Below are 18,161 nucleotides of genomic sequence, written 5' to 3' on the forward strand. Positions count from 1 at the left end.
TTTTTTTTATTAAAGTTTTAAGGATCACAAATGTGTTATATAATAAAACATTTTATTAGAGCAACATTATTTTCATGACCCAAATACACGAAATACTGACACAATTAATCCTGAAATCAATCTCCTGAGTGTTTTATCAGCCTGATTAAACAAATTAGTCAGATTCAGTCAATAATCAGTATTACAAATTGTCTTTGCTAATTATATTGAATTAATTAAAAATATATATTTTCTTAAATAATTGACAAAACAAATGTTTAGAAACAAAGTTAAGTTACCTAAAGAAAAAAATGAGATAAAAATGAAATGAAAATAAAAAAATGAAAATTTGGAATGATTTGCCCATTAACAGAAAATTAATTTGCAACTATATTATAAGTAGAAAATATATAATACATTTTCTTTTAGCCATTTTGCATGTCAAAACATTTTATGGTTCCAGCTTCTCAAATGTGAGAATTTGCTGCTTTTGATGTTGTTGGACAAAACAAGCATTGTAAAGGCATCACTTTTGGTTCTTTTTTGGTAATTTTTTATTAAATAATGAACAAAATCAATGTTTAGAGTTACAGTTAACCAACCCTAAAAATTCCCAGAATTAAATAGAAAAATAGTGACATGCCAAACCAAGTTGGAACAATTTTGGAATATGTAAAATAATAAACAAATAACATATATATGAAACAAATGTCGATTTCTATCTGATCAAGTCAAACTATAAAAATATTCTACGTATAAAGCAGCGTGATCTCAGGGCTCCATGGCAAAGTTCTCCTGTTGGAAAAGGCAAAAGGGGCGATCACTTTCAATTTAAGGAGACTTTTACATTACATTACATGTCATTTAGCAGACGCTTTTGTCCAAAGCGACTTACAATAAGTGCATTCACTTATAATAGACTTATAATAATAATAAAAAATGGATTACATTTCTCCATCACAGCAGCAGTTTATTGTTGACTGTCCACCTGTAAAGTGTTAAGTTCAGCGACTCTCCTGCTCCACTCCTCTTCTGTCATCTCTTCTTCTTCTGCTCCATCGTTATCATCCTCCTCCACCTGGTGCTCCCCTGAAATACAAAAAATCATGGAGCAAAAATTAAAGAGAAACAACAGCAGCTGGTGAAAAGAAAAAACACAGAAGCACTAACAGAAGGGAGGAAACCTGAAACCTCTTTAATTTAGAAGCAGCAAAAATCATCATGATTATTATTATTATCAAAAAAAGAAAAAAAGGGGGGTTTTCTACATTAAGTTTCCTACTTAAGTACTTTTATTACAAATAGTAACCATAAAATACATGTTAAAATCTGTAAATATAATATAATATAATGGGACATTGATGTTTATTTTTACAGGATTAGTCATGTTGAATTATAGTGAATTCTATGTTAAAAATAAATACACATCAAATTGCTAAAGGTAAAATACAGCTTTCTATTTATTTTTTTACAGTAAAACATGAAATTTAATGTAAAACAAAATGCAAAAAGAAATCATAAAAACACTTCCAAACACTTCATAATATTAAAGAAAAGGTTATTTGACAGATTTATGTTTTTTGAAATGTATATCATCTGGAATTTTTAAGAAATTGTACTTGTATTGAAATCTGTAAAAAAAACAAAAAAACAACAACAGTTTTTTACTTTAGCTGCCAGACCGTTTACTGTTAATGTTTGCATGTGTATTCTCACCATTGCAGGTCAGAGCGGTGCAGACCCAGTTTCCACAAGCACACACACATTTGTTACACTCCATCTGAGTCTCAGCTCCGTCCTCGAACACCTCATCCTCCAGAGCACACTCTTCATACACACACACACACAAGAAAACACACAGGTTAGAAAAAACTGCAAACACACTCTGACATGGTTGTGTTTTGCTCTTCAAATGTTTTTCAAAAGTGTGTCTCCTTACATGCCAGATTTTTATTATGTGTGTTTTGTTGGCATTTTACAAAACAATATTTGGTCCTGGAGATAAGAAATAAATATCAATAAATAGGCAGATATAAACTTTAAGTAGGTAGGTAGATAGGTAGGTACAACATACTTGTCAACAATTTCACAATGCACAAATACACATTTTAAAAAACCTGTCATGTATGCATTATAGTGTTAGAACTAGAAAATTTCCTCTGGGGAAATTCTGAAAGGGCCACAGGGGCTACTGCCGGTGTGTGTACACTATGATGAGATTCTTCAGAGATTTCAAACTATGCCCTTTAACCTCAAAATATGTGTGTGTGTGTGTGTGTGTGTGCGTGTGTGTAATTAAAATCACATAAAGTTACGTGTGTGTGTGTGTGTGTGTGCATGTGTATGCATGTGTGTATCAGGGGTATTTTATGCCAGCACACTATACTTAAACGCCTAAAACGCGTCACCTGTGCCAGCATAAAGTCTGATTAATAGGCGTGCTTACAGACACGCGTATTGCGAGTACACCAGATAACATGGGTGACGGGTGAAAAGTGCCACCAGCGAACGTAGTGGATGCCTGTGTGTGTGTGTGTAACGCATGTACGCCTATAACAGTTCAGCTGTTACACAGAGTCTCAGCTTCATACGGGATTGTGAAAGCAGAATTTATAGATGAACTCCAAGCCCCAACAGAGCTGTCAGGATATTTCTATCATTTTCAGGCCCGTTTTTATTTTCTTGATGATATTTAATGATAGCAAGGGTGAAAGGGATAATTAAAATAATTTCAGCTACTTAAAAATAGTAATAGTAAAGTGCGACGCTCACAGCCAGTTCCCAGTTCGCTCTTGGACATACAGTTCATTACGCATCAGCTGTAATGTACAAATTGAATATTAAGTAGCCATGCGGACCTGTCCAATGAATAAGGATGCTTATTGAGTAATTTTATGCGCTTGGACATACAGTTCATTAAGCATCAGCCGAGTCGTGTACTTAAATTGCATTTAGGTAGACTGAAACAGCCTAAACTGTGTAATAGGTCTGTCTTGGTAAAACATGGATTGCTTTAATTGTGAAGCGAAGCGGCTGTTAAACTCAAAATTCACCATCATAGTTTGATAAAAACATATTTTGTTACAAAAAATATAAACAAGTATGTAAGAAAGGAAATAAATGTATAATTGCATTTGTAACTCGGCCCTTGTGACCACCCTGGAACTCTTCGTTGATGGGTGGTCGTTATATTTGCGGCTCGCACCGCGTCATGCTTTATTTCTCACAACGGCTGGCGGCTCAACCTTAAACAGTACAAGTAAACACTGGCGTGAGACAACAGAAAGATTAAAGGCCGGTGTTGTGTCCTTAATGGTTTCCACACTAACTTGTTGCCGTAGGCTATGCGCATGTTCTGTTACGCATGAGCTGTCCGTGGTACTGAAACACCAATCGCCGTTCATGTGAGGATTCTGTCTGATATTGTGCTGTTCCTTAACACCTTATCTACTGTTTGGGTTCATCTGTAGTCGGCACTTTGTGCAATAAAATGATTTATTGTGCCATACGATAGAGCCGATACGCATGTTTTGTCTTTACTGTTGTATTGTGTACAGCCTTTATAGAGCTCTGTTGGGAGAGCTTGTGTTATATAGGCAGTGTTTTATTATTTCTGCCTTCGCCACTGACACACAGTCTCAGCTTCATATGGTATTGTTTATAAGAAAGCATAACTTATAGATGAAGAGAAAGACTATCTCGTACATACCAGATAAACTTAACGTTTTTCCGGCCAAAACCGGAGGCTTAATTAGCCTGTTTTAGGAGTGAAAGTCAGCAAAATGCAGCTTAAACTAAATGTTTTACCTTATTAGCTAACTACAAATATCTGTAAAATATAATGGATCTGTGCATAAGTGCCGAATTGGGTTAAACAGTGTAGATATAAGGTCCGATGGAATCATATTGCGGACTGCTGTCCACATGGCTACTGAATATTCATTAGATAGGTCCGCATGGCTACTTAATATTCAGGGGTGACAGCGATTATGGCGTCTGCAGGCAGGTAAACCTACCTAATTACAGCTGGTGCGTAATGAACTGTATGTCCGCGCGCGAAGCTGGGAACTGGCTGTGAGCGTCGCACTTTACTATTACTATTTTTTAAGTAGCTGAAATTATTTTAATTATCCCTTTTTTACCCTTGCTATCATTAAATATCAATTCGATATCATTCAAACCGAGAGAGAGAGAGAGAGAGAGAGAGATTTCGTTAACAAGAAAATAAAAATGGGCCTGAAAATAATAGAAATATCCTGACAGCTCTGTGGGGGCTTGGAGTTCATCTATAAGTTCTGCTTTCTTATAAACAATACCATATGAAGATGAGACTCTGTGTAACAGCTGAACTGTTATAGGCGTACACGCGTTACACACACACACAGGCGTCCACTACGTTCGCTAGTGGCACTTTTCACCCGTCACCCATGTTATCTGGTGTACTCGCAATACGCGTGTTTGTACGCCTATGTAGAATTGTACTTAACAGTCACGCGGGTCTTCATGTCACGTATTTGAGGCGTAGTTCACCCGTCACGCAGCCGTCACGTAGGTGTATGCGCAACAACGCGTGTACAGCGTCTGCGTGACGCCTACGTGACGCCTGTCTGTCCATTGAAAGTGAATGGAATTTACACGCGCACGTTAGACGTTTGATGTCATCGCATAGGCGCTGTACACGCGTTTTAGTATAGTGTGCTGGCATAAAATGCCCCTCATATGTGTGAGGAGTGTGCATGCTTACGCGCATGTGTGTGTGTGTGTATATCTGTAACTGTAATCACATCAAAGATCAAAGGCAATCAGATCAAAGCAATCAACAGAATTAACTGACACCTGTTAATGAAAGAGTGACAGCAGCCAGAGGTGGACTGGAATTTATGGCCTTGAACAGAAAGCATTTTTGGTAAAACCATAATACCTATCATTGATCCAACTTCACTTTGAGCGTCCTGAGTTCTTCCTGAACGTCTACATATGGTTTTTTTTAAGAAAAATGAAAAAATAGCTTTGTTAGAGCGATCTAAAGAAACTGTTACATCTCCCTTCTTTTAGAAATCTCCCTGCATCTTTAATATGGGAGCCAATGAGGCTGTTGGTGCATGTTGGTGGTGCATCAGTGTGTACTACGCCCAAACTATAACTCTGACAGCTTTACCAGAGGATTGTGAGTGAGAAGACAAAGACCTGGAGCGCAGTTTTCAAATTTATTTTTTGACAGTTTTTTCTCTCCCTCTACACTCTGGCGATGATGTCACACACTGTGGCACAAACATTCCGTGCAATACACACCCATTATAATCTCAGAATTTCTCCAAAAATTATCATGGTCATTGAACATGGATTGATAAAAAACTACTTATATATATATATATATATATATATATATATATATATATATATATATATATATATATATATATATATATATATATAACGCAGTTTTTCAATACTTACGTTGCGAAAAATTCGTATTCTGTAGAGAAAAGTAATAGCACACCGATCCCGATCCTGCAACTCTTCAAGTTGTAGGACTAGAAGCGGGACGAAATTGCGTCCGGAAGAGGAAGAAGAAAAAATCCACAGTATAACAGTAGTGTAGCAGGACAGCTACACTACAGCTATTGCTGTATGGGACCAGTGCTCGGTGCTATTGCCCCGAGGCCCTAATTAAGTGGCTGCTGTTGTGGTCAGAATAAGCGAGGGATGGTGTTTGGATCTGGCAACATTTTTAATGTTTCCATAGCATTTATTTTGTGTTTTAATATCCCATGTATCACATTTAACTTATTGTTCAAACCCAGGCAGTGACAGATCAAGTGTGCAGTGGTTAAAATCACCTAGAAATATCACTGTACATGCATGGATTCGTTGTGTGTGTGAGATTACTTCTCTCGTATGGATGGTAGGTGGGCGTCAGACAGTTGATGAACTCCGTTAAACTCAGTTTCCAGTCTGCGTTTTCATCTGACAGCTCGATCAAAGCGTCGACACACAGAGACCTGACAGACAGAGAGTGAGCCATGTTATTAATGTGGGACTACATGATGTATATTATTACAGAAACTCACTAAGCAGTTGTCAGATTTGTCTGACATCGTAACTGTGTTCATGGCATACAAATGTATTTACTTTGTATAAAAAGAGAATTTATAACATTTAAACTATGACAGTGAGTTCATACAGTCTCAATCACTGCCAGATTATTGCCTGTGTGTGTGTGTGTGTGTGTTTGTGTGTTTGTGTGTGTGTGTGTGTGTGTGTGTGTTGTGTGTGTACCTCAGCAGCGAGTTAGTCCCCAGAGTATGAGAGTAAGTGAGGTTGAGGGCTGTCTCATTATGTTTCAGGAAGCTCAGGAACTCTTTGGAGTCGAGCGCTGAATCTCCGCTATCGTACATCTGTAACAAACAAACAGAGTTAGAGATAAAATATCTTATTCAGTTATTCTCATTTAGCTTGTAACTTCTCAGCTTGTCCAGTTGCAAAAATGTGCATTGAAATGAATTGAAATCAACTTTAAAAATGACTGAATTAAGTAATGACTATCTGTATTTTGGGGAAAAGTTGTAACCTTGAAGTACGTCTGCAGGAGCTGATCGGCTGAGGTCACATTTGAGGTTGAGTTTCCAGATTCAACCTCCTCCTGAACCCACTGCATCACTCTGTCTCTCAGCCAATCACGATCTGACAGGAAACACACGACTACAAAAACAGAAATAAAAGCATTAAATGTAAATGTTAATGTTAAAGTAATGTAATTATGTAATTAGCTGCAAACTTACTGGGGCTCACGTCTGTCTTTGTTGGTTTCTCTGAAAAAAGGAATACACAGATCACTGAAAAAGCTCACATACAATTCAAATTAATTCAAACAACTTTATTAATCCCACAAGGGGCAATTCATTTTGAGTAGCAGGTTGTCATGGTTCATACTCCCTACATGGCCAGCAACACATAGTCAATACATTAATAGTTGACACAACACACATCAGACAACATGGAGCTTAGAATGGACACATTGGGAAAAAAATAAAATAAAATAAATAAATAAAACCCTGTGAAGAATTTAGTGCAAGGGGGACGAATGATTTGGAGAAGTGATTTGTTTTACACCTAGGAGGGGCATAACGGCCCTGAAGGTAACAGAGAATTCACCTGCAAGGGCATGGCTCGGTTAGAAATAATCTGTCATTCTGTCTCTGTGTGACGAACGTCACCATCTATCATGCGTAATTCACTATATGTGTGTGTGCCCTCTGTGCATTTATAGATTTATCATGCAAGATGCTTTGCTATAATGCTCATGTGCTAATATTGGGCCTCATTCACGAACCATTCTTAAGAACAAATTTGTTCTTAAGTCCTATTTACGAAGATTTTACGAAGATTGTGGCATTCATGAATTTTTTTCTTATCCAGGATTTTTCTTAGGTAAGAACAAATCCTACGAACACTCAGAAGTACTCTTAAGCACATTTCAGTGCTGATGTTGGCATGGTTGTGTTGTCTTCTTTTGCTAAGTTCAATAAAATACATTACATATACAAATACATACAAATACATACAGTGACATTTCCGTCATATTTATGTATTTATTTATTAATTTCATTTTTTTTCATTTTTCATTTTCATTAAATTAAATGTGTCAAAGCTTTAACATGAATTAAGTAAATTGGAAATCATGTCGTCCATTAGTGATACCACCCTTTTTATAGGTGGCATTTCTCCACGACCTACAAAACAATGGCAAATATATATTGCTGCTGCAGGAGGGCTCTGTTTGTTCTGGTTCTGTTGCAAGTTGGCTCTGCGGGACTTCATCTGTGATAAAATAAAATAAAATCAAGCCAAGCTTGCAACCCCTCAGTCCACAACCTCTGGACACAAACTCGCCACGGGCCCCTACCTACACACGCAAAGTGTGCGCGCAAAGGCGCTCTTCCCATTACGCACATAACACCGGCCAACACACAACCACACAAAATAACTGTCATTTTAGGTCTGTTTTGTTTGGCACCTGCCACGTACAGGACGATATACACATAGACGGATTATCATGACCACGAGCCCCTGTCTACACACGCATTATGTGCAACGGCGCTCTTTCCATTATGCACATAACACCGGCACACACAACCACACAACATTACTGTCAGTTTAGGTCTGTTTTGTTTGGCACCTGCCATGTACAGGATGATATATATATTATGGGAGAGACAGAAAGCTCAAATAGCCAGCCCTTGTATTAATTAAAATATAGGTAACCACCTATTTTGAAAAAAACAACAACTATCAATCAGCGCATCCAGAGTGTCCCATTAATATTCTCTCTCTCCCTCGCGCTGGCCGGCGCACACAGACGCACTTACACACACAAATACAGGCACATGCCATGGAGGAGTCATGTTGTAATGGTAATAAAAAAATGCACTAAATCACGCTAATGTGTTCAGACCGACCGTCCGACCGGGGGGTCGACACGGCACTCGGATTCCGAGTACTCAGATACCGGCTACAGTCCTAGAAACTACTCACCTAAACCACCGGCTTTTTACTGGCCTTCTTCGAGGAAAAGTCCTTGATAAAGTAATCACAGTCCAATTCTCTGACCAGTTTGGCCTCTACGGCCAGTCACATATTGTGGTTTCAAGGTATTATTCCAGAAAATAAATTGTTTGTGTTGTTGCAACCTGTACTAAGGCTGCTAATTTTTTTATTTTTACCTGTGCTCCAACAAATTTACGCTTTGCTTTAGGCATTCTGTTGCTGTTTCCTCTGTGTGGCGTCTACACACGGCCCTGCTGTCCTTTTTATGGGTCCTTTTATGGGCATTAATGGGCGGTTACCTATGCTAATCCTATGTAAATTAGACTCACCTGGCACGCGCGAAGATATATAGAAGATATTGGTGAATGAGTTCATTGTTGTTAAACTATTGGTAAACTAAATACAGTTACTCCATCTACTTAAACTTTCTCTGTCCTATAGTAAAATTTTATAAACATAGAAAGATATTAATATTAATAGTTTTATGTGGATGTTTGTTGCAAAATCTGTGTCTCCAATAACATCTCTGCATGTCATATCAAGGCAGGAGTTTGTGTTTTAAAAGTTTTGTTAACAGGTCAGGTCATGGACATGATGTGCTGAGCAGAAAGATAACTGCTTGGTGTCATGATGTGTCCACGTATGCAATAAACTGACAAATCAACGGATTGAAAGGAGGCGACTTCTGGAGAGTTCTACTTACATTTTTTATTAAACTGTTAGGATATAAAAAAGCATTCAAGGGAAAGTAGACTGGTTCAGCCTTTATGAACTGACTAGCCTAATGTCATGTCAGGGAAATGTAGTCTTGACGTATTGTAATAAAATGAAGGTAAACTGAGAACCTACTGAGAAGGTAAACTCCTGCTCATTATTCCCCATCTAACGATCGGCGCAGAGAAGTAGGTAAGGATTTTGTGTTGGAGTCAGAAAATTTAATTCTAAAGGTTGCCTCAATGCATTTCTCAACAGTGTGTGTGTTTGTGTGTGTGTGTGCACGTGCACTGACCCTGACAGTGTCCTCCGTGCTCCAAGTGTATCTTGGTGTGGGTGATGCAGGCGTCTCTGTGCAGCTCACAGTGATTTCTGTAGGATCTGCTGTTGCTGCCGCACACCCAGTTCTCCGTCACGTCGCACCGCTGTAGGGAGAGAGAGACAGATCAGAATCTACTGAACATGTTACGTTATAGTTTTACTTCAGTGCATTTCAGGCGGAAATACTGCATTTTTTACTGCATTAAAATAAATTGACAGATTAAGTTTTTAGATCTAAAATTTCTGTACACAAAAAAACAAGTAAATGTACAAGTAAAACTGAAATGATTTTTCCATTAGCAGAAAATTAATTTGCAATTACAATATAATACTTATTAGTCATTTTACATGCAAAATAGAACAGTTTATGGTCCCAGCTTGTCGAATGTGAGAATTTGCTGCTTTCAATGTTAGCTTTTTAAATATATTTCTAATAATTTTGAAGTTTGGACAAAACAAGCAGTGTTAAAGTGTCACTTAGAGTTTTGGGTAATTGTGACTATCACTGTTTTCTGAATTCCCTCAACAATTAATTAAATCGGGGAGAAAAAAAGAAGAAGATTAATCCATAATAAACAATCATTAGTTCCATTCTGACAATGGCCTCCACTTCAACTACTAGGGTAAAATGATATAATATATACATTTTCAGATGTGACAACAGGTGACATTTTTTTATTTCATTTTTATCTCATAAAATCTGTGATAATAAGTAAAAAAGTCGAAGTAAAAGCATGTATCCTGTGGGGACATGCTTCTACCTAAAATTTGAAGTACATAGTCCTGACTATAGTTATTTACTTTTACTTAAGCAACATTTTAAATGCAGGACTTTTACTTGTAATGGAGTATTTTCACAGTGTGTTATTAATACTTTTATAAGAATAAAGGGTCTGAATTCTCTCTCCACTAGTGGTGTTCAATAACTTTTACCTGTAAACAGCGACAGACTGGCTCTCCTTTATCAGTTGATACACACTCTCGTCCTGCGCCGCAGAAAGTCATGGAACACACTGACTGATCCTGACACACACACACACACACACACACAGAAAGAGAAATGTGTGTATTTATTTCTGTTTTATATTGTGAAAAGAAGTAAGAAGTCCAGATGGTGACCTATGACCTCCCACTGGGAGAGACCCCCGCCGTTTTGAATAACAATGACTCTCTCTCTCTTTCTCTCTCTCTCACACTCACACTCACACTCACACACACACACACACACACTTTTTACGGAGGCAGCTGGACAACGGTACAGCTCATTTAGATTTTTTCCCCCAATTTTTTCAAAAGCTGGGTCTCATTCCTCGAAGTTTTCATAAACTTTCACTGACCAGCTTTATTACTGAGACACGGTGGTATCCATAATATATATCCATAATGGCAACGAAGTGGCAAAACTATCAGTTTTTCATACTTATTTTCAAGTGAAATTAACTGATAACATATAAAATCAATTAGGCTGAAACGCTTCCTTCCTTCAGACCTACATCCATCAGTGTTGTTTTTAATTTCTTCACTTCTAGGGTCTTAAACTCAAATTGTTACACACAAAGAAAATACCAGAGCACACACACACACAAAAGGTACATCTGTCAGCCAGCTGACATCTGCTGCACCGCAAACCTGCTGTTAGCAAACAGCTGACTGGAGCAAAACATTAAAAAACACACACACACACACACACACAGCAGTTGTGTGTGTGTTGGTATGACTGCAGGTTCATGTCTGACCCTGTTTTGGTTGTGAAACTATTTCTCCTGCTGTTTTGAATCTTTTCTCCTCTTCCCTCTCCTTTTGTCCTCACTTTCACTTCACTTTCACTTTTAATTCATCATTATTTTTGCTCTTCTTCTGCTCCCTATGATAGGTTTAGTCCTTTTTTGCAGAATTTAGTCATTTTTTATTATATTTAGGTATTTTTGTATGGTATTTGTTTTTAATACAGCCATGTTTTAGATGTGTAATCATGATCAAGTATTTTTTTCTAGTACAGGGATGCACAGTCTGATATTACCATTCCTATGTGTTGTTTTTTTTTGTTGTTGTTGTTTTTTTGTTTTTGTGTGTAAGAAAGTTTGAAATCAGCACCATTATTTTTTTTTAATTTGATTTTTCTGCAATTGGTTTTCTCTTGTGTTGTTCAAGTTAACAATACAAACTTAAATGCACAGACACATTGAAAGAATCAACACTAAAAATTGTCCTTTGATTTTGCATTTTTGTCTCTAAAGAGACAAAACAGCTGTTTACACCAAAATTACAGCTGCAGGGGCTAAGATTAGAGATGAGCTGCTGACAGCACTAATCACACACATACCTGAGGACCTGCTCACCTGTGTATGTGTGTGTGTGTGTGTGTGTGTGCATGCAGCTTCTATGCTTCTTTAAAAAATTGTTTTCAGAGCAAAACATATTTCAAATGTGACCTCCACATGCTGACACCCTCCTGAATGTGTAACCCCTCAACTCTTAAACTCTTAACACACACACACACACACACACACACACACACACACACACACAGCAGGCGATATTCCACATTTAGCTGTTTTTCCTGCAGTCAGAGGTCAACATCAGTCTTCCACAGTGACAACTTGTGATGGAAAAAAATCCCTGAAGATATCATCAGTGGAAAAAAGCTTTGACCCCGAACCTGCAGACGATCACATGTTTTAAGCAAATCCCGTTTTTCTTTATTATCTTATCTGAATTTTATATTTGTGTGTAACAGTTATTTTCTTGTTTTCATGCAAGTTTGAGCTGATCAAAAATACAAAAAGTCATTATATCGACCTGCTTTCACGTAACAACAGTCATTTGTATTATTTGTGGCAGAAGTTTTGTGTTATAAGACAAAATGAGTAAATAAAAGTAATTCATGCTATGAGTTTACCTGAGCCAGAGGAGAGGAGGAGACGGGAGGAGAGGAGAGGAGCAACGGCAGCAGGAGCATGGAGACAGTCAACATCTGGAGAGGAGAGGAGAGGAGAGGAGAGGAGAGGAGAGGAGAGGAGAGGTTTTCAAAGTCCCTTTATTAAATAATTTTGAGGAGAAACCAGATCACTGTTAGGCCATCACTCAAAAAGACAAAATAAAACAAAACAAAACAAAACAACTTAGGATTCAAAAACCTCCCTCACAGCCCATGTGTGACTGAAGGCTTGCTCCACCCTCAGTCTGGCCAGTCCAGCAGATAAGAAGTTCATCAGAGTGTGCACAGTCTTTTTCTTGGCACTGTATTTTGGGCCAAAAAATAACAACTCAAAGGAAATACACTCACCAAGACCCAGAAACCGCTTTTCCAAGAGTTCAAACAATCTTGTGAGCCGACAACAATTTACAAATAGATGCTCGGTTAAAGAGCAGAGGTTCCTCGAACAGCCACATGCCTGGGATCTCATTTGGAGCATGTCTGGGATGTAAGATCTGCCATGCCTGGAGAGAACAGAGCTGTAAAACGGTGTCAGACCAGTTAGATCCACTTTGTCCTGCTGTATAAGGAAAAGTTGTTTAAAATACCCAAGACGGCCAGCTCTCCTCAGCAGCAGTCGAGCGGTGTTGAACCAGCTTGGGCCACAGTCATAGAGCAGTCTCTGTGCAGTCCTTAGTCTAAAAGCAGCGTTCTTTCCCTGGATGTTAACCAGGCCCTGTCCTCCTTCAGCCACTGGCAGGTAAAGGGCTGCCGCCCGAATCCAGTGTTTGCCAGACCAAAAGAAATCCAGGATGGCTCTCTGGATATGGTCCACCAAGCCTGTTGGTGGTGTCAGGGCCATAAGTTTGTGCCAAAGAGTCAAGTTATTTAGTCTAAGTTATTTGAAACCAGAACTCTTCCCCTATATGACAACTGCGGCAGCGACCATTTCCATTTAGACAACCGAGCACACACTTTCTCCTTCACTCCCTCCCAATTCTTGAGCTTAAAGTTTTCAGTGCCCAAAAAGACTCTGAGCACTTTGAGTCCTTCCCTCCCCCACTCAAGCCCTCCAGGCAGACTGGGCACTGCCTGGTCTCTCCACTGTCCAAGCAGCAGGGCTTCACTCTTTGCCCAGTTCACCTTTGCAGAAGTTGCCCTTTCATACAGGGACAGGGTGTCCTGTAAGGTCTGGACATCCCTCTCACAGGAAACAAAAACATATAGATCATCTGCATAAGCAGAAACAGTTGAAGCAGGATGTAAAACAGGACACTCAGGCAATGGGAGGCCACTGAGTCGACCCCTCAACCTGCACAGCAAGGGCTCGATGATTAAACTATAGAGTTGTCCTGAAATAGGACAACCCTGTCTGATCCCTCGCTGCACAGGGATAGGTCGGCTCAGCCCCGCCCCCATCTTTATCATGCACTGAGCCCCACTGTACAAAACACCAACCCAAGACACAAAACCATCACCAAAACCAAAAGCCCTCAGTGCAGCAAACAAATATGAGTGATCAACCCTGTCAAAAGCTTTCTCCTGATCCAGGGAAACCACACCACAATCAACATTGTAAAATTTACACACATCAATGACATCACGCAGAGGAAAACATTGTCCATTATTGTTCTGTCCGGCACGCAATAGTTCTGGTCGGCATGAACAATAATTCCCATAAAGTCCTTGAGCCTGTTAGACAGAGCTCTGGATAACAATGTATAATCTGTACATAGTAGAGCTACTGGCCTCCAGTTTTTCAATAAGGCCAGGTCTCCTTTTTTGGGCAACAAGGAAAGTACTGCCCGCTGACAGGAGACTGGAAGAGACCCTGACCTGCAACATTCCAAAAACACACAGGCCAGGTCAGGCCCAATGTATTTCCAGAACCGTTGAAAGAACTCCGCAGAAAGACCATCTATCCCAGATGCACGCCCTGATGCCATCTGGTTCACCGCGACAGTGAGCTCCTCCAGTGTCAGCTCACTGTCGAGAGAGGCTTTCTCTCCGGGGCTGAGCTGAGGAAGCCCCTCCAGCAGCTCCCCACGACACTCCAAGTTGCAATGCCCTGCTCCAAAGCTCTCCTGCAGGAAAGAGCTCAGCTCCAGTCTCTTCTCCTGCAGCAGCTGATCAGTAGCAGGATCAGAAGTCCTGTGTAAACCCTCCTCGATGTTGTGAATGCTGGATTCCAGCTCCTGGACTGCTGCCTTGAACCTGGCAGTGGAGTGGGAGGTGTATTGCTGACAAAACACACAAATCTGTGTCTTGCAAACTTCCCACCACAGTTTCAGAGAGCCAAAATCTCCTTTTTTGGTTTTCCAGTGGTCCCAGAAGAGACCAAAATGAGAAAAAGAGACAAAAAACACTGTCTTGCAACAATTTATTGTTGAAAGACCAGTATGATTTGACTCTGCAGGTGAGGTTATTAAATCCATAATGACGAGGTGGTGCTCCGTAAATCCAACTCGAGTGATGGTGCTGTATGTTACTCTGGAGCTGAGACTTTTTGAAATGTAAATATGATCCAGTCTGCCTGCACTTACCTTGTTATTGCTGACCCTAACCCATGTATACTGTGTGGACTGTGGATGTTTAACCCTCCATGTATCTACCAGATCTAAATGTGTGATGATGTTTCTTAGTCTTTCAGATGAGAGTGGATGTGGTTCCTCTCCTATTCTGTCCTTGGTAACGTCAACAGTGCAGTTAAAATCACCAGCTAATATCAGCTGGTCCTGACTGTACTTTGAAAATTCATTTTTTAGAAGGGAGAAAAAGGCGACTCTCAGGGATCCCCTGATTTGGTGCATAAATGTTTACCAGGTAAAAGACAGAGTCGTCAATCTCTGTCTTCACTAACAGCAGCCATCCCTTCACCACTTCAGTAAAGGACAGAACTTTAACATTAACAACTTTTCAGAACAACACAGTCACCCCTGCACTGATGTTGGTACCATGGCTTAAAACACAAGGAGCCTCCCACCATGACAGCCAGTCCAACTCATCTGAGGGGCTACTGTGTGTCTCCTGCAAAAACAGGACATCAACTTTTTTTTGTGTGGAGACTTCAGATATTAAAGCCCTTTTTTGTCTGTCTCTCCCTCCATTATTATTAAGAGTTCCTATTTTAAGGCTCCTCATAGGAAAGTCAGGAAGAAGAAGCAGACAACAAAAAACAAGGAGATAACAGTCGAAAAAGGAGAACACCGTGGGATGCATGGTCATGTTAGCTTACCTTTTAGTTCTTTGGACAGTTCTGCCTTTTGTGGCTTTTCTCAATGTTGTGATGTGTTTTTTAAGTCGGAAGCGTTTCTTTTCGTCTAGCAGATCAAATCCTACCAGCCTCTTCAGTGTATCTACTGACCTAATAAACTTATCTGTGTCTCCGAAATAATCACCTACCTTGACAGATTTTTTGAATGTTTCATCTCGAAACTGATTAATGTCCTCTAGGGAGCAAAGATCTGTATTCTTGCTCACTGATTCAGCTACTGAAACAGTGTCAGACTCTGTCATATTCCATCTTCTGATGCCTGGCTGAACATCACTCCCTGCCCTTCCTCACTGCCCACAGTGTGACCTCCTCCTGCACCACTAGTGGAAGCTCCCTGTTCATCATTAATAGCCTGTGATGTTACATTAGTGGCTGCAGGTTGGGGGGCACTCAGGTGTTCTTCAGTTACAGAAGCCTGTTGCTGCTCTGGTTGGCTTTGTTTTTCGTTTTTTTCAATTCGTGCATCAGAAAACACATCAGAAACACTATCTTCCGATCTAGCCGCGGACCCGTTAGCCTCACTAGCCGCCTCCTCAGCGCTCGCGAAGCCGGCCGGTGCGCGAGCCTCGCCTTGCTGCCGGTGCGGACAGGCGAACCGTTTATGTAGAGTTATGTGGAATGTGGATATGCCCACATCTCCACATTCAAAACACTTCATTTGGCAGGAGCTGGCATACACCATGTAGAAACTGTCGCTATACCTTACCCTGAATGAAACATCAAGAGTCTGTGTGGGCGATTCCAGGAACATACAATCCTGCCGCCTCAGAGACTTCACAAGCTTTAGTTTGGGATCTTTACATCCCAAACTAACAGTTTTAAATCCGCTGGCCAGTTTTCCAAACCTGCGCAGCTCTGTCTCTAACAGCTCATTTGGAATAAACGGCGGAACACCGGATACGGAGAGGAGAAAGAGAGGGGATGAGAGAAGAGATCAGACAAGAGGAGCAAAAAAAGATGTCAGGAGAGGAGGAAAGAAGAGGAAGAAAAAGAGCAGGAAGAAGACGAGAAGATGAAAGGAGTGGAAGAAAATAGGAGAGGAGATGAGAAAAGAGGAAGAACAGGATGACGAGGGGGAGAGGAAGGAAAAGAGGAGAAAAAAGTAGAGAAAAAAGATAAGAAAAGAGAGGAGTAGAGGAGAGGAAAGGTTAAAAAAAAGAAAAAAGGAGGGGAGAGGAAGAAAAAGATGAGGCAAAGGGAAAAGGGGAGAGTAGAGGAGGAAAAAGTTAAGCAAGAAGGTTAAAAGAAGAGTAGTTGAGAAGGAAGAAGAGATAGAAAATGAGCAAGAAAAAGATAAGAAAAGAGGAGAGGAGAGAACACAAGTGAAAATAAGAGGAATACGGAAATATGAAATTTATCACATCACATTATCTCAATATACGGACAATATTTACAATTTTAAAGCACTAAAACTACTATTTTAACTCATGCTTCCACGACAACTGCTTTTACCACTACTGCTACCTTCAATACTGTGAATACTGCTACTGCTAAATATTATAATAACATCAAAGCATCCGTACCATGTCAAACTGAACACAGTTTGTCCAGAAGCTGTTGCTGTTGCTCAGTCCAGATTCAGTCCACAGTTTCCGATCAGCACTGAAAGAAGTGATCATTAAACCAGTCGATCAATCAATCAGTTGGTAAATTCATATCCAAATATCCAGAGTTTATATCCAAAAATCAGTGAAGCTGTCTGCTTGACTCTGCAGAGAAACACCGTCTGAGTTACAGAAAGAAAAAGGAGCAGGAGGAGGAGGAGGAGGGATGCTGGGGGAGAAGGAGACCAGCTGTCGAGAGTCCCCCCCCCCCCCAGACCTCTGACACACACAAAAAGAGCCGTCCTCTTGAAGAATGATAAGTTAAAGGCACGCGACCAGCAGACGTGTTCAGACAGCGTTACACCACCGACGGGGAGAGGAGGAGAACTTATTAGGGACCGAGCACCGAGGTGCGAGGACCCTATTGTAATTGGTCCGTCTATTATTATTTTTCCGGGTAATCAATCGCTTATTTGGGGGCTTTATCATATTCAAAAACTCACCATTTTTGGAATATACGTCGCTCTCCTGTGAAATTTACGTATTCTAGTATTCGCGGGAATGGGCGTGGCAAAATGACTCACTAGCGCCCCCTAAATTTCATATCCTCACACTGGTTTGTCGGAGAAGCACGAAATTTGGTACATACGTGTATCATGGTAAGACCATAGACACATAGACTCCGCATTGAGCAGGTTGGTACGTTGCTGCAATACGTCAGCGCGTCCGCCATATTGGATGTGGCAGATCTGCCTGTAAACTAATGAAAGTAAACGGACTGAACTTCATAAAGCGCCTTTCTACAAAGTGCTTTAAGTTAATGCCTCTTATTCACCCATTCACACACACACACTAATATATCTGG

General features: G+C 40.0%; 1 protein-coding gene across 2 annotated transcripts; it reads right to left on the bottom strand.

Moving 5' to 3' along the window:
- Nucleotides 1–35: 35 nt before the first annotated feature.
- LOC131993253 (follistatin-related protein 1-like) lies at nt 36–17,501 on the bottom strand. Of its 2 annotated transcripts, none has more exons than XM_059359064.1 (11): nt 17,276–17,501; nt 12,461–12,535; nt 10,495–10,584; nt 9,536–9,665; nt 6,762–6,791; nt 6,551–6,681; nt 6,259–6,377; nt 5,869–5,981; nt 1,696–1,806; nt 968–1,068; nt 36–774 (listed from the first exon to the last, which is right to left on the bottom strand). In XM_059359064.1, exons 1-11 carry the CDS (start codon nt 17,369–17,371, stop codon nt 751–753), a joined length of 1,020 nt encoding a protein of 339 aa, XP_059215047.1. In that variant the 5' UTR covers nt 17,372–17,501; the 3' UTR covers nt 36–750. The 2 variants fall into 2 exon arrangements, with proteins under 2 accessions (XP_059215047.1, XP_059215049.1); XM_059359066.1 differs by having other exon boundaries at nt 928–1,068.
- Nucleotides 17,502–18,161: the final 660 nt, after the last annotated feature.

The sequence above is a fragment of the Centropristis striata genome, chromosome 20 (assembly GCF_030273125.1).
Source record: "Centropristis striata isolate RG_2023a ecotype Rhode Island chromosome 20, C.striata_1.0, whole genome shotgun sequence".
Taxonomy (NCBI): domain Eukaryota; kingdom Metazoa; phylum Chordata; class Actinopteri; order Perciformes; family Serranidae; genus Centropristis; species Centropristis striata.